The 21,292-nt window shown below is 42.3% G+C and overlaps 2 protein-coding genes across 3 annotated transcripts; one reads left to right on the top strand and one right to left on the bottom strand.

Moving 5' to 3' along the window:
* The first annotated feature begins 258 nt into the window (after positions 1 to 258).
* LOC115153567 (ER lumen protein-retaining receptor 2) lies at positions 259 to 10,069 on the top strand. The gene is made up of 5 exons (XM_029699154.1): positions 259 to 563; positions 2,324 to 2,424; positions 7,189 to 7,347; positions 7,467 to 7,719; positions 8,960 to 10,069. The coding sequence occupies exons 1-5, from the start codon at positions 473 to 475 to the stop codon at positions 8,992 to 8,994; spliced, it is 639 nt and encodes a 212-aa protein (XP_029555014.1). The 5' UTR covers positions 259 to 472; the 3' UTR covers positions 8,995 to 10,069.
* Positions 10,070 to 10,342: 273 nt separating this feature from the next.
* Positions 10,343 to 21,290, bottom strand: LOC115153561 (zinc finger protein 665). 2 transcript variants are annotated; one of them, XM_029699145.1, is made up of 8 exons: positions 20,677 to 21,290; positions 20,086 to 20,288; positions 18,081 to 18,182; positions 13,807 to 13,902; positions 13,598 to 13,708; positions 13,372 to 13,495; positions 12,740 to 13,241; positions 10,343 to 11,998 (listed from the first exon to the last, which is right to left on the bottom strand). In XM_029699145.1, the coding sequence occupies exons 1-8, from the start codon at positions 20,702 to 20,704 to the stop codon at positions 10,522 to 10,524; spliced, it is 2,643 nt and encodes an 880-aa protein (XP_029555005.1). In that variant the 5' UTR covers positions 20,705 to 21,290; the 3' UTR covers positions 10,343 to 10,521. The 2 variants fall into 2 exon arrangements, with proteins under 2 accessions (XP_029555005.1, XP_029555004.1); XM_029699144.1 differs by having other exon boundaries at positions 10,343 to 13,241.
* Positions 21,291 to 21,292: the final 2 nt, after the last annotated feature.

Below are 21,292 nucleotides of genomic sequence, written 5' to 3'. Positions count from 1 at the left end.
ATTTGCATGAAGGATGTCTTGGATGCCAGTGTAATGTATTATGCCCATTTGAGTGACTTAGTCTATTTAAGCTTATTTGAATATATTCTCCAATGTAGTTGTTAAATCCAATGTCAAATTCTCAGTTCGGTCTGTGGATTAGTTCGTTTTTAAAATAAATATACTAGTTTAAAATAATGAATAGAAATTCAATTTCTGTGATCACGGACGTGCCCCTCCTATGGGCGTGTCCCATTGCGCGAACGTCAAGTTTTTCCCGACTTGCATTTGGGCGCCGCTATCTTTGGCCACGTCGCGCATTACTCGACATTTTCCCCATTCAGACCGATGAAAAAGTATATTTAGGTGCCTGACAGAACCTCTTGTAAGGTTTTAAAACGGTCAGTAACGGGGGCTAGAAGGTCGAATTTGTTTTGACGGGCATAAGTTCGTACTAGCGAAGGCAAAGCCGCCTGCAACACCCAGCAGAATCATGAACATTTTCAGACTCACCGGCGATCTTTCCCATTTAGCAGCCATCATTATTCTACTTCTAAAAATATGGAAAACCAGGTCCTGTGCCGGTGAGTAAGAGTCCCATTTGGAGTATTTGCAGGCTGCACACATCTCCGATTGATGTCTTCATTCCAGCTAGCAACGTTTCCTTGCAGTGGATTCTTGTGTTGACAAGTTAGCTCGGTAATGACGTTAGCGCTTGCGGCTTAATCAAACCAGATTGTTAACATTGATGCTAGCACGGCCTTGTTAACAATGTTGGGAAAGGCCGAAATACACGTAGCCACATTAAATCACCCAAATCCCAGTGATCATGACACATTTGGTTGGTTATCGTTAGTTAGCTTGTACAGCTAATTAACAAGAAACAAACAACTAGTTGAGTCCCATTCATTTACTGACCAGCTAGCTGCTAGTGATGTCAGGCAACAGATCTGCGCATGTCAGTTTGGGGGCACCCATCAGTGCAGCGGGCGAGTGCGCCACTATTAACCCGTTTCCGTGTGTGATATGTCATGCATCAGGTAGCCTAGTGGGAGATCGAATCCCCGAGCTGACGAGGTAAAAATGTCGTTCTGCCCCTGTACAAGGCAGTTAACCCACTTCCTAGGCCGTAATTGCAAATAAGACTTTGTTCTTAACTGACTTGGCTAGTTAAATAACGGTAAAACAAAAATAAATAAAATTATACCTGTTGTAGTACAGAAACTGGGAACTCGGAAACAAACGAGCTCAGATTGGGAAAATCGATATGGCCGGCCATCCAACTCGGATTCCAACTCGAAAACGTACGCCTCTTTCTAGTCTTTAGATTTTCCGACCTTAATCGTCACTGACGTCATGATTTGACCTGGTATTTTTCCGAGTTCCCAGTTGATTTGAACGCCGATACTGGCCTGACCTGTGACGTGGCAGCGCTTTTATTAAACGCGGATAAGAAAAATAGCTGTCGAATGCACAGCTAGAGCAGAATATTGACTTTACCATATACAAAATTAAATGAGTTCCATTCCAATGTCCCCTGGGAATACAAGGTTTGTTGTGAGAATTGGTTTGGGGTTGAAGGTCAGGTTTAGGATGCATTATCTGAGCTGTCAGTCACCACTGAAACCTGTCATGTATCAACAATTTGAGCTTGGCCCACAAGAGTTTGGATTTGTGACACCAATTCCAGTCAGGCAAAAATCTGTTTATGCTCAGGTACTGGGCCTGTCATTAGGAACATAAACACACCACTGCAAGCACTGAAGTTGAATACGTTCTTTAGTATACTCAAGACTAGCGGTGTTATTAATGTATTGGGAGGTTGACCACAAATGGGTGTGAGGGGACATGTTGCCACTTGACAGTGTTTGCAGGCAGGCCTTCTGAGGGGCAGCTGTGAGTCTATGCCTGTTTAGATTGCCTGTAATAAAACACCTTGGAAGTCTTACAGTTCTTATCACAGTCGTCACTATCTGGCCATGCTAGCGAGGACATAAGCCTGGTGTAGGGTCTAACTGGGTTAGCCTGTGAAATGGGATAACATTTGCTTGCCAGGTTTGGATTCCTATCAAGAGGCCACCACAGTCCCTGTTCCTCTCTGGGAAGTTACACTGATCTGACTGGATAGCAGAAAGCAAGGATTCCACTTCTTATCCTCACACCAACCCTGTCACGTCACATCAGTGGTCACTAAGGAAGGATGCACAACAATTTCAGATGAAAGACAAGAAGAGGAAGTTCCTAAGGCTTTTGAGATGCACTCTTGGGGGACTGTTGTGAGTTTGGCAGAGAAGAGCAACATCTGACGTCTCATACACCTGTTGGTTGGTTGTCTCTCTGACAGGTATCTCCGGGAAGAGTCAGATCCTGTTCGCCTTGTTGTTCACCACGCGCTACCTGGACCTGCTCACCTCCTTCATCTCCCTCTACAACACCACAATGAAGGTGAGACAACCACACCATACACCCCCTCACCTCCATGAGGTGGCAGGCTCATCCTCTTACAGCTCTTTGTGCAAGCAACACGCCCCACCCCTGCTCTGTAGTAGAGCGATCTACTCACCAGTCAATATTGAAGTACTGATAAGTTGACACACCCTTGTATATCCAAGGTTCATTGGTGTATGTGAGTGGGTGTGTCCAAAACGTGTACCTCTAACTATGGATACCGCTAGTTAGTAATTTTTAAAACCCAACAAGCAGATCATTTGCTAAATGTTCTCATCTGTATCTGAGGTTGCTTTCAGTAAGATGTTGACAGTGCCTTCAAAAACTATTCAAAACCCTTCATTTATTCAACATTTTGTTACAGCCTGAATTCAAAATGCATAAAATGTTCTATTTTTCTCACCCCTCTACACACAGTACCGCATGACAGTGAAAACATGTTTGCAAATGTATTTAAAATGAAATACAGAAATAACTCATTTACTTAAGTATTGACATCCATTTGCTATGACACTCCAAATTGAGCTCGGGTGCATCCAATTTCCTTTGATCTTTCTTCCTGTCACAACTTGTTTGGATGTGATTTAGAAAGAAACACACCTGTCTATATAAGGTCCCACAGTTGACAGTGCATGTCAGAGCAGAAACTATACCATGAAGTTGAAGGAACAGTCCATAGATCTGCAAGATTAAATTGTGATGCATACAGTGGCAAGAAAAAGTATGTGAACCCTTTGGAATTACCTGGATTTCTGCATAAATTTGACTAAATCTGTTCATCTTAAGTCACAACAATAGACAAACTAATAACACACAAATTATTGTATTTTTCTTGTCTATATTGAATACATCATTTAAACATTCAGTGTTGGTTGGAAAATGTATGTGAACCCATAGGCTAATGACTTCTCCAAAAGCTAATTGCAGTCAGGAGTCCGCTAACCTGGAGTCCAATGAGACGAGATTGGAGATTTTGGTTAGAGCTGCTCTGCCCCATTAAACACTTTCTTTTTGAGTTTGCTCAAAGCATTGCCTGAGAAGAACCAGGCCTCGAACAAAAGAGATCTCAGAAGGAATTGTTAACTTGCATAAAGCTGGAAAAGATTACAAAAGTATCTCAAAGCCTTGATGTTCATCAGTCCACGGTAAGACAAATTGTCTATAAATGGAGAAAGTTCAGCACTGTTGCTACTCTCCCTAGGAGTGGCCGTCCTGCAAAGATGACTGCAAGAGCACAGTGCAGAATGCGCAATGAGGTTAAGAAGAATTTTAGCGTGTCAGCTAAAGACTAAGCATCTTCTGTAAGTCTTTCTCTAACATCTCTGATGAGTCTACAATACGTAAAACACTAAAGAAGAATGGTGTTTGTGGGTGGACACCACAGAAGAAGCCACTGCTGTCAAAAAAAATTACTGCACGTCTGAAGTTCGCAAAAGAGTACCTGGATGTTCCACAGTGCTACTGGCAAAATATTCTGTGGACAGATGAAACTACAGTTGAGTAGTTTGGAAGGAACACACAACACTGTGTGGAGAAAAAAAGGCCCAGCACACCAACATCAAATCCTCATCCCAACTGTAAAGTATGGTGGAGGGAGCATCATGGTTTGGGGCTGCTTTGCTGCCTCAGGGCCTGGACAGCTTGCTATCATCGACAGAAAAACTTGGGAATTCATTTATCAAGACATTTTGCAGTTGGATGTCCACAGGACAACAACCCAAAACACAGAAGTAAATCAACAACAGAATTGCTTCAACAGAAGAAAATGCGCCTTCTGGAGTGGCCCAGTCATAGTCCTGACCTCAACCTGATTGAGATGCTGTGGCATGACCTCAAGAGAGCAGTTCACACCAGACATCCCAAGAATATTGCTGAACTGAAGCAGTTTTGTAAAGAGGAATGGTCCAAAATTCCTCCTGACCGTTGTGCAGGTCTGATCCGCAACTACAGAACATTTGGTTGAGGTTATTGCTGCCAACGGAGGGTCAACCAGTTATTAAATCCAAGGGGTCACATACTTTTCCCACCCTGCACTGTGAATATTTAAACGGTGTGTTCAAGAAAGACATGAAAAAGTATAGTTGTTTGTTATTAGTTTAAGCAGACTGTCTATTGTTGTGACTTAGATGAAGATCATAACATTTTATGACCAATTTATGCAGAAATCCAGGTAATTCTAAAGGGTTCACCTTCTTCCTACTGTATATCTGGGGAAGGGTATAAAACAATTTCTAGAGTGTTGAAAATTTCCACAGTGGTCTCCATTGGGAAATGGAAAAAAACATGAACTACCCAGACTCTGCCTAGCTGGCTGTCCAACCAAACTGAGTACCGGGCAAGAAGGACCTTGGTCAGGGAGGTGACCAATAACCCAATGACCACTCTGACAGAACTACACAGTTCCTTGGCTGAGATGGGAGAACCTGCTAGATGGACAACAGTCTCTACAGCACTTCACCAATCTGGGCCTTGAGAGAGTGGCCAGATGGAAGGCACTCCTGCGAAAAAGGCACATGACAGTACACCTGGAGTTTGCAAAAAGGCAGGTGAAAGACATGCTGACTGGACCGCGTGCGTCATCGTGCGCATGTTGATTTTTGTCAAGACGCGACCAGGACACGCTGGTTGAAATATCAAAACGAACTCCGAACCAATTATATTAATTTGGGGACTGGTCGAAAAGCATTAAATATTCATGGCAATTTAGCTAGCTAGCGTGCTGTTGCTAGCTAATTTGTCCTGGGATATAAACATTGAGTTGTAATTTTACGTGAAATGCACAATGTCCTCTACTCCGACAATTAAAGGTAAACAGAGTTCGTTTCTAGTAATCTCTTCTTTGAACTTTATATGGCGGTTGGCAACCGACTAAGGTGCATCACCACCAACTGAACTGGAGTGTAGACCTCAGTTAATCGTTCAATCACCCACGTGGGTATATGCTCCTAAAAACCAATGAAGAGATGGGACTTTCAGCTATGTTAGCGCCTGGCCATGTAGACATGAGTGAGCAGTGTGGATACAATGATTGAATAACATATGTAATTTTATTTTGCAACGCTCGTCGTGCACGTAACGCAAGTGCTGTGGTCAGCATGAAAGGCAAAATATTCTCTGGTCTGAGACAAAAATAACTGTTTGGCCTGAATGCAAGTGCTATGTCTGGAGAACCAGGCACAGCTCATCACACTTCTAACACCATCCCTACTGTGAAGCATGGTGGTGGCGGCAGCATGCTATGGGGATGCTTTTCAGTAGCAGAGACTAGGAGCCAAGTACAGGGAAATCCCAGACGTGAATCCTATTGAAAATCTGTGGAAGAACTTGAAGATAGATGGGGAGCTGCGTTGAACAGCAAACTTAAAAGAGCGTGAGAAAATCTACAAGGAAGAATGGTAGAAAATCCCCAAATCCAGATGTGCAAAGCTGATAGACATACAGCACCAAAGACAACAAAGCTGTAATTGCCGCCAAAGGTGCTTCTACAACGTGTGAATTCTTAAGTAAATTGTATATTTATGCATTTCATTTTCAATAAAGTTGCTAACATTTTCACTTTGTCATTATGGGGTTATTGTGTGTAGATGGATGAGAGAATCTATTTTAATATATTTTCAGGATATAACACTGAGGAATAAGTCAATGGGTATGAATACTTTCTGAAGACTCTGGTTAACTCGGGTCTGCAACCTTTTCTTGTGTGTGTATATGTGTGTGTGTGTGTGTATATATATATATATATATATATATATATATATATATATATATACACATACACACACACACATTTCTTAAACCTTTTGCTAGCTCTAAAGTTAACCTTTTTTTTATAGCTTTCAAATTGTCATTCTTCTCTACCCTGCAACTCTTCCCTGGGTCTGTGATGTACAATATGTTTTCTGTCAATATACCTGCTAAATAATTAAGGGGACCCCATAAAATGTTTAGTATTTTCCCAAATTCAGTTTGCTGTTTTTATTTTGTTACTCAATATTACATTTTCATTGTTTCGCTATGAATAATTGTATGTTCTGAGTCCATGAAAATATTTAAATTGCATCAGAAGACCATTATTGAGGTCTGATTTAGATTTTTCTGTAGGTGTAATTCCCCTTTAATTGCTCATCTAGCAAGAGCGGAATGTGTAGGTCTAGCAATTTTCTGCTGTTGGCCTACTGCTGCTGCACGTCATGGCAGTTTGAGAAACAATGGTCAACCAATGATTATGTGTATCAATAGTGCTGTCAGGTAAGCCTACTTTGCAGTTAACATTTCAATGAGATTTGAGTTTTTTTGGGGAAACTCATTCGGTCTACCTACAAGATGGTTATCATTAGCATCGCTAACTGTCTTGATAGACACGCGCACACCAAACACACGGCGGCAATATTGCTGAACATTTATTGGCGGATGTTACATTTGGCTTTTTAAGGCAATAGTGGCTAACCAGAGGTGGGATAATGTCAATGTGGCTTTGATTGGATAGTAGCTAGGAGATTTATGTTTGACAGTTTGCATCGGAACACTTTAAATGCATGTACTTTCAGAATTGATTGGCGAGTTACTCATAGGTGAGCTGCGAGCTAATCTACCTGTTGGAGACCCCTGGGTTAAAGTAATTTGGATGTAAACACACACACACACACACACACACACACACACACACACACACTCGCCTTCCAAGTTCACAGTGAAGGGATCATCTAATCAGAGTGCTGTATGTATCCTCACCCTTGACTAGTGGATTGTATTATGTTTCAGGTCATTTACATTGGCTGTGCGTATGCCACCGTGTACCTGATCTACACTAAGTTCAAGGCCACCTACGACGGTAACCATGACACCTTCAGAGTGGAGTTCCTGGTCGTCCCCGTGGGAGGGCTGGCTTTCCTTGTCAACCACGACTTCTCTCCTCTCGAGGTAAGGCACCACACACACGTCTCGGTATGATAAGTGCATACTGCATCAGTGTCTTATACAGCAACTGATTTAGAGCCACACACTCCACCTCTCTCTCTCACCATCTTCTCTCCCTCCAGATCCTGTGGACGTTCTCCATCTACTTGGAGTCGGTGGCCATCTTGCCCCAGCTCTTCATGATCAGTAAGACTGGCGAGGCAGAGACTATCACCACCCACTACCTGTTCTTCCTGGGCCTGTACCGGGCTCTCTACCTCATCAACTGGATCTGGCGCTTCTATTTCGAGGGGTTCTTCGACATGATCGCTATCGTGGCCGGTGTCGTTCAGACAATCCTCTATTGCGACTTCTTCTATCTGTATGTAACGAAAGGTGAGTCGAGTTGCAGTCTTCCAACTTATTTCCTAAGTACGTTTGGTGCCAAGTGTGACGCTGTAGTGTCCTTTTACTCACTTCTCTTACAGTCGCCGAAACTGTTACAAAAAGTGCTTAAGAGTAATGCCCCATTCACATTGTGACTTATTTCATTATGCCGTATGCAATCTGGTTCCGCTACTGGACGGCGAGCATACTTCTCCATCCAGTAATGAAACCAGATTGCATGAAGATGACAACGCAAGACAAGATTGAGGAGAGTCTCTAGTCAGAGATCAAATTTATTTTGGAAGATTGCAAAATGACTTTCATTCTAGACAGGAGAAACATTGTTTCAGGTGATAATAGAACATTTTATTTTAGTGTTTCCTAGACTTGTTTCTCAAATTTTCTACCAAGTTAAACTAGCTTACAGAGCAGCTAGCTAACGGTAGCTAAAAGCTAGGCTGAAGATATTGTAGCTAGCGACCTACACCTAATAATTAGAATAAAAATCAAACTCAAATGGGAGGCAAGTTATATAGAATAATGGGCTAACGGTCAATGTGTATTTAACAATACTATTAAAATAGTACTCACTTATAGGAATGATTAATTGTTTATAAGCCACTAGCTATCCCATAAAACCATTGCTGAAAATCACCTCTTGTTCACCTGTATTTAGCTTCTTGTTTTTATTTAATTTCTCGTTTGTTTTTGTTCTACGTTATTTTTAGTGCTACATTGATATTGATTACTGCATTGTTGGGATTAGAGCTGGCTAGAAAGTCATTTCACTGTACTTGCACACGGACTCTGGCTGCACTGAAGCACACTGATGACAACGCAAAGTTTGGAAAAAATGTAAAAGTATGCACATCCGTTTCACAAGAGCCTTCAACTGCAGGGTGCGCTGTGATACAACACTGTTGCATACGGTCCCCATTTAAATGACATCTGGCACATCTCTACAGACTGCTCAGATGTAATGTGAATGAGGCATTAAGTATTCTGAGGTACTAGTTTTGACAAAAAGCTAAATGTAAGAAAATGGGCTGGGTGTATCGCGCAATGGTGACTTAATGGTGTGGAAGTTGGTGTGGAAGCCTAGGGTCTTAAAGTCCAGTATATATGATTGGCTTGTCACTTTCAACACTCACCAGGAGCCTCTGGTATCTGTTGTTACAGATGTGAAGAAAATGTGCTGAGCATCGGTGGAACAGGAGCGTTGAACCTAAACATCTCTCCTCTGTTTCAGTACTGAAAGGAAAGAAGCTGAGTCTGCCAGCATAAGTGCCAAAGGTCATCCATTTGGCAGACTCGTGGACGGCGCGACAAAGGAAACCATTGCTGCCATCCCACCCCCTCTACTCCCCCCACCAGTGTAAGATGCGTGAGACAGAGAGCGAGACTTTTACAGTTTGTCCTGTCTCCTGACCACTATCAGCGACACCCATGGGCCTGTTCAGGGAGGTGCAAACGTAAGGGCTCTCAGAAAGAAATGTACTGTGTAGAACAGATGATTATGTAGAACTAGAAAATAGTTGTCAGCTCAATTCATTATATTTCTATCTGCAACGCTTTGAATGCTTCACCTCGCTGAATACACCCCGGAATCAACCTGAAGAGGCCATCCTGCAGCTTTCAGTTTGATACATCTTGCCTTTTTTTATCACTCTGTATAAAGGAATAATTTTTCTACATAAGTGTACTCTGATTTGACACATTAGCGAAAGAGTTGAAAACAAATTGCCTTTGATTTGGCACTGTAAAATATTGGAGCCAACTTGGGGTGGGATATTAACTAAAACCGTTTGTAAGAGTATTTGCTATCTCAAATGTACATAGTATTTTTTTCCTGAATCCCAATGGAGCGGCAGTGTAATGGAGGCGTTGTATCCCTTGGCTTTGGCTGGAAAACCTTTTTGTTTTATTTGTCTTTCTGACCCAGTGTACATTCCTGTATAAAGATGGCAGTTAAAACTGTTCATGTCCTAGTCAATACTTAATATTTCCCCAAACTGACTTTTTTATGTATTTTTTTTGAATGAAGTTGGAATTTACCAGTAACTGTCACCTGTTATTTGAATTAACTGTACATTTTCAGTGGATATGAGATCTCACTGATACAGTAACTGCATTGCTGTAAATGGCTTTCATTTCAATTCACATTTACGTCAACATTTTCTTACAATGGGCTAGCTATATTTATCATAGTCTGTCATTTCAAAATGGCTCTTCTGAAATTAGTTCATTCAATGGCAATATACTGTAGGCTACCAAGGCAGAAATCAACTCCTGAAGCCATTCATGTTCTATTCAGATATTTTGTGTATCTTTCCTTTCAATAAAAGATCATGTCCATAGACTTGTCTACATGATGTGCATATTCTTGAGCTCACTTTAGAAGAGATCTAGCTGTTTATCTTTGTGACAAACATGATTCTACGGGCATTGTTAAATTGGAACCAGAATGAGTAGACATCTGCCATGACTTTGTCTTCACATGCAGATCATGCCAAATAAAGGATATGTTTTTTTTTCCTGAACTTTCTTTTTGCATGATGTTGCCATCAAAGATTTTACAGGAAACATTTGACTCTGGCTTCCTGACTTGACTGAATGAGAAGTGAGAGAGGTGTTGAGATGACTACTTTATTAATCGCAGGAGAAATTAATCACTACAGCCTTAGTAAAAAATTAAATGCAACATTATGCATGTTCAATTCAGGCAGTGTTATTTGCTACTAGCTACATAATAAGCTACATATTTTGCAGTTAATTTACAGTTGGATAAGATAAGCATTTATATAACATTGACTAATAAGCTGGGTGGCATTTGTCTTGATGAGTCCGCAAACGGTCTCCACGATTGAAAGCTTTCCCGCAATCCATGCATTGGTATGGCTTCTCTCCCGTGTGAGTTTTCATGTGTCTGCTCAACTGATGGGAGGTGCCGAAGGACTTGTCACAGGTGAGACACGGATAAGGCTTCTCCCCGGTATGACTTCGTCGGTGTATGGTGAGATAATGGGCTTGAACGAAACCCTTCCCACAGTCCTTGCACTTGAATGGCCGCTCTCCAGTATGGTATCTCATGTGTATCCTCAGTTCAGATGCTGATTTGAAAACCCTTGTACACTCCTTATATGTGCAGGAATAAGGATTCTCCCCTGTGTGAATCAGCACGTGTCTTGCCAATGGGGCAGGGCTGTAGAACCCCTTACCACAGTAGGAACACGGGTAACGCAGCCCTTTGTGGTAAACATTCTCATGCATCTTCATTTGACCTTTGTCCCTGAAAACTTTAGTACACTGGGAACAAGGGATGCGTTTCACCTGAGGAGTGTGAACACGATTCATGTGAGATTTCAGAATCCCCTTGGATTGGAAGGTCTTACCACACTCCCAGCAAAGGCACGGTTTCTCTCCCGTGTGATTTCTCTGGTGTGTAACAAGAGCAGTTTCAAAATGGAACTTCTTTGGACAGTGGGAGCACTTGTATGGGGGCTCCCCGCCAGTGTGAATCCTCTGGTGTCTGATGAGAGCTGCTAAATCAGCGTAGCTTCTCTCACAGTAGGTGCAGCGGAATGGACCACTGAACTGATGGTCATCGACGTAGTGTCTGGAGAGGTACCTTATCACATTGAAGCTCTTCTCACACATGGTGCATTGAACCGGTTTGTGCTCTACCTTGTGTACCGCAAGTGTTTCTTGGTCTGGGAACATCCTTCGGCAATAGGCGCAGCGGAGCGGGTTGTGGATGCGCTTGTGTGCCGTCAGTGTGGATTTTAGCCCGAATTCCTTACCACATTCATTACACTTATGGACTTTCTTTTCCCCTAATTCAACAGGTTCACCCTTCTTCACCTTGCAGAACAGTCTCATGTGCCTCCTCAACACAAAGTCAAATTTGTACTTCGACCCACAACGAGGGCAAGCATGTGGGCGCTCATCTGAGTGAGATAGAATGTGATATCGCAAGTATCCCAATATAAATTTATGGCAAATAGGACACCTTGCACAACGTTTGGATGATCCTATAGGTGCGCTGGGTTCCGGGGAAGAAGATTCAGTTGCATTGGTGGAGGACAACTCACTGTCCTTAGGCGTTTCCTCAATAGGAAATACACATCTTTCAATATGTTTCTGGAAGCTTCTCAAGGTCTTGTAAATCTTCTTACAGGTGGGACATCGATAGGGCCAGTCACCAGTGTGAGTCACCATGTGTTTCCTCAAGACTGCAGGACGCTGAACGACCTTACCACACACCTTGCATGTCCTACGCTCCAGGGACCTTTTGGCCCTTGCGGATGACCCCTCCACAGAATGCATGTAGGTGAAGGCAGAATTCTGTTTGCTCAGAGTGGCAGAGAGTTGTAGGATTTCTGGTTCAATTTTCACGCTCTGCTGGTGTGTACTGCCCGATGGCCCTGGGTCTGTCTGACCCGTAGCTGGAAGACCACTGCTCTCTCCAAGCTCCCCTTGTTGACGACTCAGAAACAGACAAGCCTCTTCATGAGCCTTCACACTGTAATCGTGCTTGAAAGTCCTCTCACAGTTACTACATTGATGGATGCCTTTCTTCGGATGGGACTCCATGTGGATCTTCAGTTCGGAAGGGTTAGGGAAGACCTGTTCGCACACTCTGCACTTTTTGGGCTCGGTGTGAATAATCTGATGCCTCTTCATGCTCGAACTTGTGGCTAAAGTTTTCCCACAAACAGGACATGTCTTGCAGACAATGCGTTTTAGTTTTTTTTCGTTTTGTACTGGCGGATGTGGTAAAATTTTCTTCAACATCAGACCCTTGTATTGCATTACTGATATGGGCGCCTCACTTTCCTCAGGCGTTTCCTCAATAGGAAAGACACATTTTTCAGTATGTTCCTGGAAGCTTCCCAAGGTCTTGTAAATCTTCTCACAGGTAGGACATTGATAGGGCCAGTCACCAGTGTGAGTCACCATGTGTTTCCTCAAGACTGCAGGACGCTGAACGACCTTACCACACACCTTGCATGTCCTACGCTCCAGGGACCTTTTTGCTCTCCCAACCTTTTGACTGGATTTGGGGGCCTGTGTTACGTTAGCGATAACAACCCCTTGTAGGTCCACTGAGGGCTTTTGTATCATGGAGGACATGATTGCTTCAGACACGCCTATGCTTATCTTTTGTCCAGGTTTGACTGTTATTCTGCATTTTTCACCATGGGTTTCCCCTTTCTTTTGGGGGTGCTTTTTGAGAAGTTTGAAAGGTTTCTCTATCCCATCTTCCCCTATAACCATCACTGTTTCATACTCCGGATCTCTCTCTGCCACTTGGTCAGCAAACTCTGCATCATCCTCTGCCTCCTCGTCACTAACAGAGGATCTTTTGTTTTTCTCACATTCCCCTGTCCTGCTATCCACCCTCTCTTCTCTTTCTTTTACACCCATACTTTTTCCTTCTTTCTCCACCTCTGTTGCAATCACCACCCATTCCCCAGGAGGAAGACAGAGAGCTGAGAGAATGCAGTCCCCATCGGTGGAAGATGGAGGGTCTGTGAAAGAAGGAAAAAGGGAACCAAAACTCAACCCAGTAATGCTCGATAGACGTAATTTGCCATTGGGTGTGTCAAAACGAACCCATCATATTAAGCATGAAAATGATGGATTCTGAAAGATGCCTACCATGGTTGTCCAGCTGGCCGAGGTCTCTGTGGTACTGAAGTAGGGTTTTCAACTGCTGAGGGTGAGACACGGACTCAACACATTCCTCCAGAACAGAGGGAACATCGCCGAGCAGTGAGGAAGCCTGACAATGAGGGATACTGTTAGAAAGAACATAGGTATAATTCCCACAAAGCCTAAGTGCCAAGCCCATGGTTCCTCTATATGATTTTATTTCTACTAGTACCTGTTGGAAGTTTGACATGGGAAGCAGCTTCTCAAGTCTCGAAAGAAATTGCCACATGAGATTCTGTATGGCTGTGTCATAACTGGGACCAAATTCCACAGGAAAAATATCCTAAAACAGAGTAAAGAAATATGAGCTATGAAAACCTCTCAGAGGAGACTATTATTTCATTTGTGGAAATGACACACAGCTATTTCATACCCACTGACCTGAAAGAAATGATTCCTCTCATCTGGGTCTTTCAGAAGGGTCTGAACTAGCCCCAGGAAGTTGGATTCAGATAACCCTACCTCTGCATCAGTCGCCTGAAACACAGAATATAAACATGTTGCCTTCTTCAGGACATCTAGATGATAACATGTCATTCAGGCTGCATATGTTTTTGCCATAATGTATCATTGTTAGTGATGCACCGATATGACATTTTTGGCTGAAACCGATATCCGATATTTTCCTTGACAAGAAATTTGATACCGATAACCAATATTTAAAATTTTAACGGCCTTTTAAGCATTCTAGTACAGTTAAATAGTTAACACACACACATGGACGCAGTGGTCTAAGGCACTGCATGTCAGTGTAAGAGACGTAACAACAGTCCCTGGTTCGAAACCAGGTTGTATCACATCCGGTCGTGATTGGGAGTCCCATAGTGCGGAGCACAATTGGCCCAGTGTCGTCCGGGCTAACCATTGTAAATAAGAATTACTTCTTAACTGACTTGCCTAGTTAAAAAAAAGGTTACACACACACCACACTGACCAAAAAGTTATTTTGTTGGCATTTGCGTATGTCCCCCATTACCAGTAAAACATCATCAAAACTTATTTCTTTCACATACTTGCTGTGCTGTTTCGTTGTTCAGTCGTTTCATTCTCAACCAGGATTTCTATGGAACGCTGTTTGGGTCTTTGCGTGTCAAAAAAGATACACGTCAAATAACACAATTTGACATGTCAAATAAGCTTGTTGACCAACCAGGACCTGAATATGCGTTCATTAATTTTTACACGTTGATTACACTATCCCTCGTATTTCATATGTCACAACAATTCATCGATAGTATGCTATGATGCTGGTAAAGTTGTCTCACGCACCTACAGTGCTGGTCATAAAAAAAGCTAGCAAGCTCATGGATGCAAACAATGTTCTTCCCCAAAAACATAGCAAAACAACAATCTGTTTCAGTAGCTATAGTTAGCTAGCAAACTATATAGCTAGTTGTCATCTAAAATAATTTATAAGACAGTTCTTATTTGATTGATGGTCGTCGGACACATCTATGTCAAGCTAGGCACAATATGGATTAGCCACAATAGTGGACTTTGCAGTTAGCCTTCAAAATAAAACTATGGCATAATTCTACTATTTGTATTCATTTGCATCACTGTCAATGACATACTTTTATTTGGAAGGCAAACCGCAAATTCCACTATTGTGCCAAATCCTTATTGTGGCTAGCTTCACAACACGATCCGGCCTCACTAGCCAGATGAAGCTAGCTGGCTGCTTATAACATTAGCTTTGGGCAACAGGGTTAAGTAGCTGGCTAGCTATTTATTTTCATGAACTGAAGTTCAATTTCAATAGGCGAACAACAAGTGGCAACCTCGCTAATACTTACAAGGATTCCTAAATCATTGCTAAGAATAATGAAAATGACTGCAGTTTCTACTGGTCATTGTTTTCAGGCTGGTTGTATTGATGCTAGCTAGGTACCAAGCTAAAGCTAACTACCCCAGAAGTTGCGGTCGAACGAATGATGCTTTATTACTAACGCGGTATTGTAAACACATCGTTCGTGGCTGGTGTTTGCAGACTTTTTTGTACAGCTTTGACAGTGCTAGTGTATCTTTGTTGACACGCAAAGACCCAAACGGTGTTCCATAGTATGCATGTCGTGAAGCGAATAGCAGTGAAGCTTCTACTGCGTAACTCCGGTAGGGCAACATCTGAAAAATAGCGCACTCGGTGCTCGACCAGTCGGCTTAAGCCAACATGACCCACGACAGAGAACGGTTGATTGTCAAGGGCAATGAATTCCATTATCTTGGCTTTAATGGACTTCGTCTCTGAGTTGTTTCGCTGAAATGTTCTTACTCTTTCAAACGACTGCTCCATTTGTTCACTGCTCAATCCACACAGCAGACATTGTGTTGGCTAGGTTAGGAATGCTGTGTTGCACGTGTAGTGCAAAATGTTACGCGCCGTTATTACGTCATGTACCTAAGTTATATAGGTATGCACTAGAGGTCAACCGATTAATCGGAATGGCCGATTAATTAGGGCCGATTTCAAGTTTTCGTAACAATCGGAAATCGGTATTTTTGGACACCGATTGTGCCGTTTTTTTTTTACACCTTTATTTAACGGCAAGTCAGTTTAGAACACATTCTTATTTTCAATGACGTCCTAGGAACGGTGGGTTAACCGCCTTGTTCAGGGGCAGAACGACAGATTTTTACCTTGTCAGCTCGGGGATTCGTTTTTGCAACCTTCTGGTTGGGTTAGCGGTTAGCCTAGTGGTTAGAGTGTTGGACTGGTAACCGAAAGGTTGCAAGATCGAATCCCTGAGCTGACAAGGTACAATTCTGTCATTCTGCCCCTGAACAAGGCAGTTAACCCACTGTTCCTAGGCAGTCATTGAAAATAAGAATTTGTTCTTAACTGACTTGCCTAGTTAAATAAAGGTAAAATAAAACTAGTCCAACGCTCTAACCACCTGCCTTACATTGCACTCCACGAGGAGCCTGCGTGGCAGGCTGACTACCTGTTACACGAGGGCAGCAAGAAGCCAAGGTAAGTTGCTAGCTAGCATTAAACTTACCTTATAAAAAAATCATTCTTAACATAATCACTAGTTAACTACACATGGTTGATGATATTACTAGTTTATCTAGCATGTCCTGCTTTGCATATAATCGATGCGGTGCCTGTTAATTTCTCATCGAATCACAGCCTACTTTGCCAAACGGGTGATGATTTAGCACTGTCGTTGCACCAATGTGTACCTAACCATAAACATCAATGCCTTTCTTTAAAATCAATATACAAGTATATATTTTTAAACCTGCATATTTAGTTAATATTGCCTGCTAACATGAATTTCTTATAATTAGGGAAATTGTGTCACTTCTCTTGCGTTCCATGCAAGAAGTCAGGGTATATGCAGCAGTTTGGGCCGCCTGGCTCGTTGCGAACTGTGTGAAGTCCATTTATTCCTAACAAAGACCGTAATTAATTTGCCAGAATTGTACATAATTATGACATAACATTGAAGGTTGTACAATGTAACAGCAATATTTAGACTTAGGGATGCCATCCGTTAGATAAAATTATAGTTTCCGGATTCGACCATATTAATGACCTAAGGCTCGTATTTCTGTGTGTTGTTATAATTAAGTCTATGATTTGATATTTGATAGAGCAGTCTGACTGAGCGATGGTAGGCAGCAGCAGGCTTGTAAGCATTCATTCAAACAGCACTTTCCTGCGTTTGCCAGCAGCTCTTCGCTGTGCTTCAAGCATTGAGCTGTTTATGACTTCAAGCCTATCAACTCCCGAGATTAGGCTGGTGTAACCGATGTGAAATGGCTAGCCAGTTAGCAGGGTGCGCGCTAAAAGCGTTTCAATTGGTGACGTCACTCGCCTTGAGACTTGGAGTAGTTGTTCCCCTTGCTCTGCAAGGGCTGCGGCTTTTGTGGAGCGATGGGTAACGATGCTTCGAGGGTGGCTGTTGTCGATGTGTTCCTGGTTCGAGCCCAGGTAGGGGGGAGGAGAGGGACGGAAGCTATACTCTTACACTGTCAATACTAAAGTGCCTATAAGAACAGTCAAAGGTATATGAAATACAAATTGTATAGAGAAATAGTCCTATAATAACTACAACCTAAAACTTCTTACCTGGGAATATTGAAGACTCATGTTAAAAGGAACCACCAGCTTTCATATGTTCTCATGTTCTGAGCAAGGAACTTCAACGTTAGCTTTTTTACATGGCACATATTGCACTTTTACTTTCTTCTCCAACACTGTGTTTTTGCATTATTTAAACCAAATTGAACATGTTTCATTATTTATTTGAGTCTAAATTGATTTTATTGTTGTATTATATTAAGTTAAAATAAGTGTTCATTCAGTATTATTGTAATTGTCATTATTACAATTTTTTTTTTTTTAAATGGAAAACAAATTTGGCCGATTAATTGGTTATGGCTTTTTTTGGTCCTCCACTAATCGGTATTGGCGTTGAAAAATCATAATTGGTCAACCTCTAGTATGCACGGTAGCTTTGACATCGGTTTTTAACATCGGTGTTAAACTAGACATCGGGTCGATACCGATGTTGGCATTTTGGGCTAATATCGTCCGTTTCCGATATGCTCACCAATATATCGTGCATCCCTAATCAATGTCTTAACAAAAATATGCCTATGACTGACTGATTTAAACAATAGCTGAGTCTCTGCCCTAAGCAGCTCACCTGTGTCCCCCAGAGAGGTGTGAGGGTCTGTATCCTGTCCAGGTGTGGCTGAATGGTCTGGAGGTCTGTGATCGGCTTGGAACGACACAACTCTAGGACCAGCTGAAACCAGCGCAAACAAGTCGGGAGACTTATTTGAGACAAAGATGACTAAATATTTTCATATTACATCATTCCCCACATAATGCAGCAGAGAACTGGAAGGAAAGGCAGCCAAAGGAAGTGTTGGCTTTGGGGATGACCAGTGAAATATACCTGCTGGAGCGCTTGCCACAAGTGGGTGTTGCTATGGTGACCAGTGAGCTGAGATAAGGCAGGGCTTTACCTAGCAAAGACTTATAGATGACCTGTTGCCTGTGGGTTTGGTGACGAATATTTATTTATTTGTATTTATTTCACCTTTATTTAACCAGGTAGGCAAGTTGAGAACAAGTTCTCATTTACAATTGCGACCTGGCCAAGATAAAGCAAAACAGTTCGACAACATACAACAACACAGAGTTACACATGGAGTAAAACAAATATACAGTCAATAATACAGTAGAAAATAAGTCTATGTACAATGTGAGCAAATGACGTGAGATAAGGGAGGTAAAGGCAAAAAAAAGTCCATGGTGGCAAAGTAAATACAATATAGCAAGTAAAACACTGGAATGGTAGATTTGTGATAGACTACATCCAGTTTGCTGAGTAGTGTGTTGGAGGCTATTTTCTAAATGACATCGCCAAAGTCAAGGATCGGTAGGATAGTCAGTTTTACCAGGGTATGTTTGGCAGCATGAATGAAGGAGGCTTTGTTGCGAAATAGGAAGCCGATTATAGATTTAATTTTGGATTGGAGATGCTTAATGTGAGTCTGGAAGGAGAGTTTACAGTCTAACCAGACACCTAGGTATTTGTAGTTGTCCACATATTCTAGGTCAGAACCGTCCAGAGTAGTGATGTTAGTCGGGCGGGGGCAGCAATCAGTTGAAGAGCATGCATTTAGTTTTACTAGCATTTAAAAGCAGTTGGAGGCCACGGAAGGAGTGTTGTATGGCATTGAAGCTCGTTTGGAGGTTTGTTAACACAGTGTCCAAAGAAAGGCCAGATGTATACAGAATGGTGTCATCTGCGTAAAGGTGGATCAGAGAATCACCAGCATCTAGCGACATCATTGATATATACAGAGGAAAGAGTCGGCCCGAGAATTGAACCCTGTGGCACCCCCATAGAGACTGCCAGAGGTCCGGACAACAGGCCCTCCGATTTGACACACTGAACTCGATCTGAGAAGTAGTTGGTGAACCAGGCGAGGCAGTCATTTGAGAAACCAAGGCTATTGAGTCTGCCGATAAGAATGCGGTGATTGACAGAGTCGAAAGTCTTGGCCAGGTTGATGAAGACGGCTGCACAGTACTGTCTTTTATCGATGCCGGTTATGATATTGTTTAGGACCTTGAGCGTGACTGAGGTGCACCCATGACCAACTCGGAAACCAGATTGCATAGTGAAGAAGGTACGGCGGGATTCGAAATGGTCGGTGATCTGTTTGTTAACTTGGCTTTCGAAGATTTTACAAAGGCAGGGCAGGATGGATATAGGTCAACAACAGTTTGGGTCTAGAGTGTCTCCCCCTTTGAAGAGGGGGATGACTGCGGCAGCTTTCCAGTCTTTGGGGATCTCAGACAATACGAAAGAGAGGTTGAACAGGCTAGTAATAGGGGTTGCAACAATTTCAGCGAATAATTTTAGAAATAGAGGGTCCAGATTATCTAGCCCAGCTGATTTGTAGGGATCCAGATTTTGCAGCTCTTTCAGGTCCTGTGTGGCTCAGTTGGTAGAGCATGGTGTTTGCAACGCCAGGGTTGTGGGTTCGATTCCCACGGGGGACCAGTACGGAGAAAAAAATGCATGAAATGTATGCATTCACTACTGTAAGTTGCTCTGGATAAGAGCATCTGCTAAATGACTAAAATGTAATGTAAAATGTATGATGAGCACTAGTTCTGTCTCTTCTTCTCACCCTTGCTCGAAGACCCAGAATAAGTTGTGCCCTCTGTCTGAGGTTCAGAAGCTCTGGAACCATCTCCGTGACCATGGTAACAAACTCCTCCAGCATCCCATAATCCATCACGTGTCTCAGCTGGATTGTTTGCCAGATGGCTGCAGAGACCAGCCGCAGTGGTGGAACCATGAGGCGCAGCGAGGGGAGAGGAAGAGGGGGACCTGAAACACAGAAGTTGTTCACAAATCAATTTATAAGTACCTATTATTGCACATTACATCAAACTCTAGCAGGATGAACAAACTATAAAACACTAAAAGATGTGAGAACGATGAGTAACTATTAGTTAATGAATCAAAAATATTTTATAAAGCCCTTATTACATCAGCAGTTGTCACAAAGGGCTATACAGATACCCAGCCTACAACCCCAAACAGCAAGTAATGCAGTTGCAACTGACTGTGATAAATATATGTTCTTTGTTATTGCTCTTCAACATTCGGTTTCAGGAAGTTAGCCACTTTGCTAGCTAGCTCGTCATGTAGCTGCTATACTGATTTCTTTCTATCCACTGTCTAGCTACCTCTTTAGCTAAAAGTCCTGTTTTACCTTTTCCCCCGTGGATGCGTGTTTCCATATTGAGTGTTCCTTGCCGTTACATCCGAAAACCGTAGGTGTGAAAATGATGTTAATAATAGCCACGTTTACTCGTAAGTTTGCACCCAAAAAAAATGTTAGGTCGTTACGTTATCTTTTGTAACTCAATCAAAGATGGTGGCTCAATGGTCGTTAATGGAACCTATTTTTACATCCGTGTGGAAGCTATATCGACATTGCAATGGTTCCGCACAAGCTCGCTAGAGCAAAACAAAAAAATAACTCGCTGCGCAGAACTTTTGAGCGGCGCGATCAATTCCATACGGAATAATTTTAGAGCAAGACTGCCGACAAGCGCTTCCGTTAATAGCGCAATGACAAAGATGTTCTATTATATTGACAAGATAGTCGAGCAACCACTCAACAATGGAAATAATCCGATTAGTAACAACCTAACCTTTACGAAACTAATATTCGATCAAATAAGACACACGTAGCAATTAAATGTTTTTGTTGACCAAATTCGATACTCTCATTGACCTCCATACATAAAATCCTCACTTCGTGGTTTTATTTTCGTGGACAGATTTTGGGCGGAGTAAACTCTCTCACTTCGCCTCTTCCTCTC

The sequence above is a fragment of the Salmo trutta genome, chromosome 18 (assembly GCF_901001165.1).
Source record: "Salmo trutta chromosome 18, fSalTru1.1, whole genome shotgun sequence".
NCBI lineage: Eukaryota > Metazoa > Chordata > Actinopteri > Salmoniformes > Salmonidae > Salmo > Salmo trutta.
This window is presented reverse-complemented; position numbering and strand designations above follow the sequence as displayed.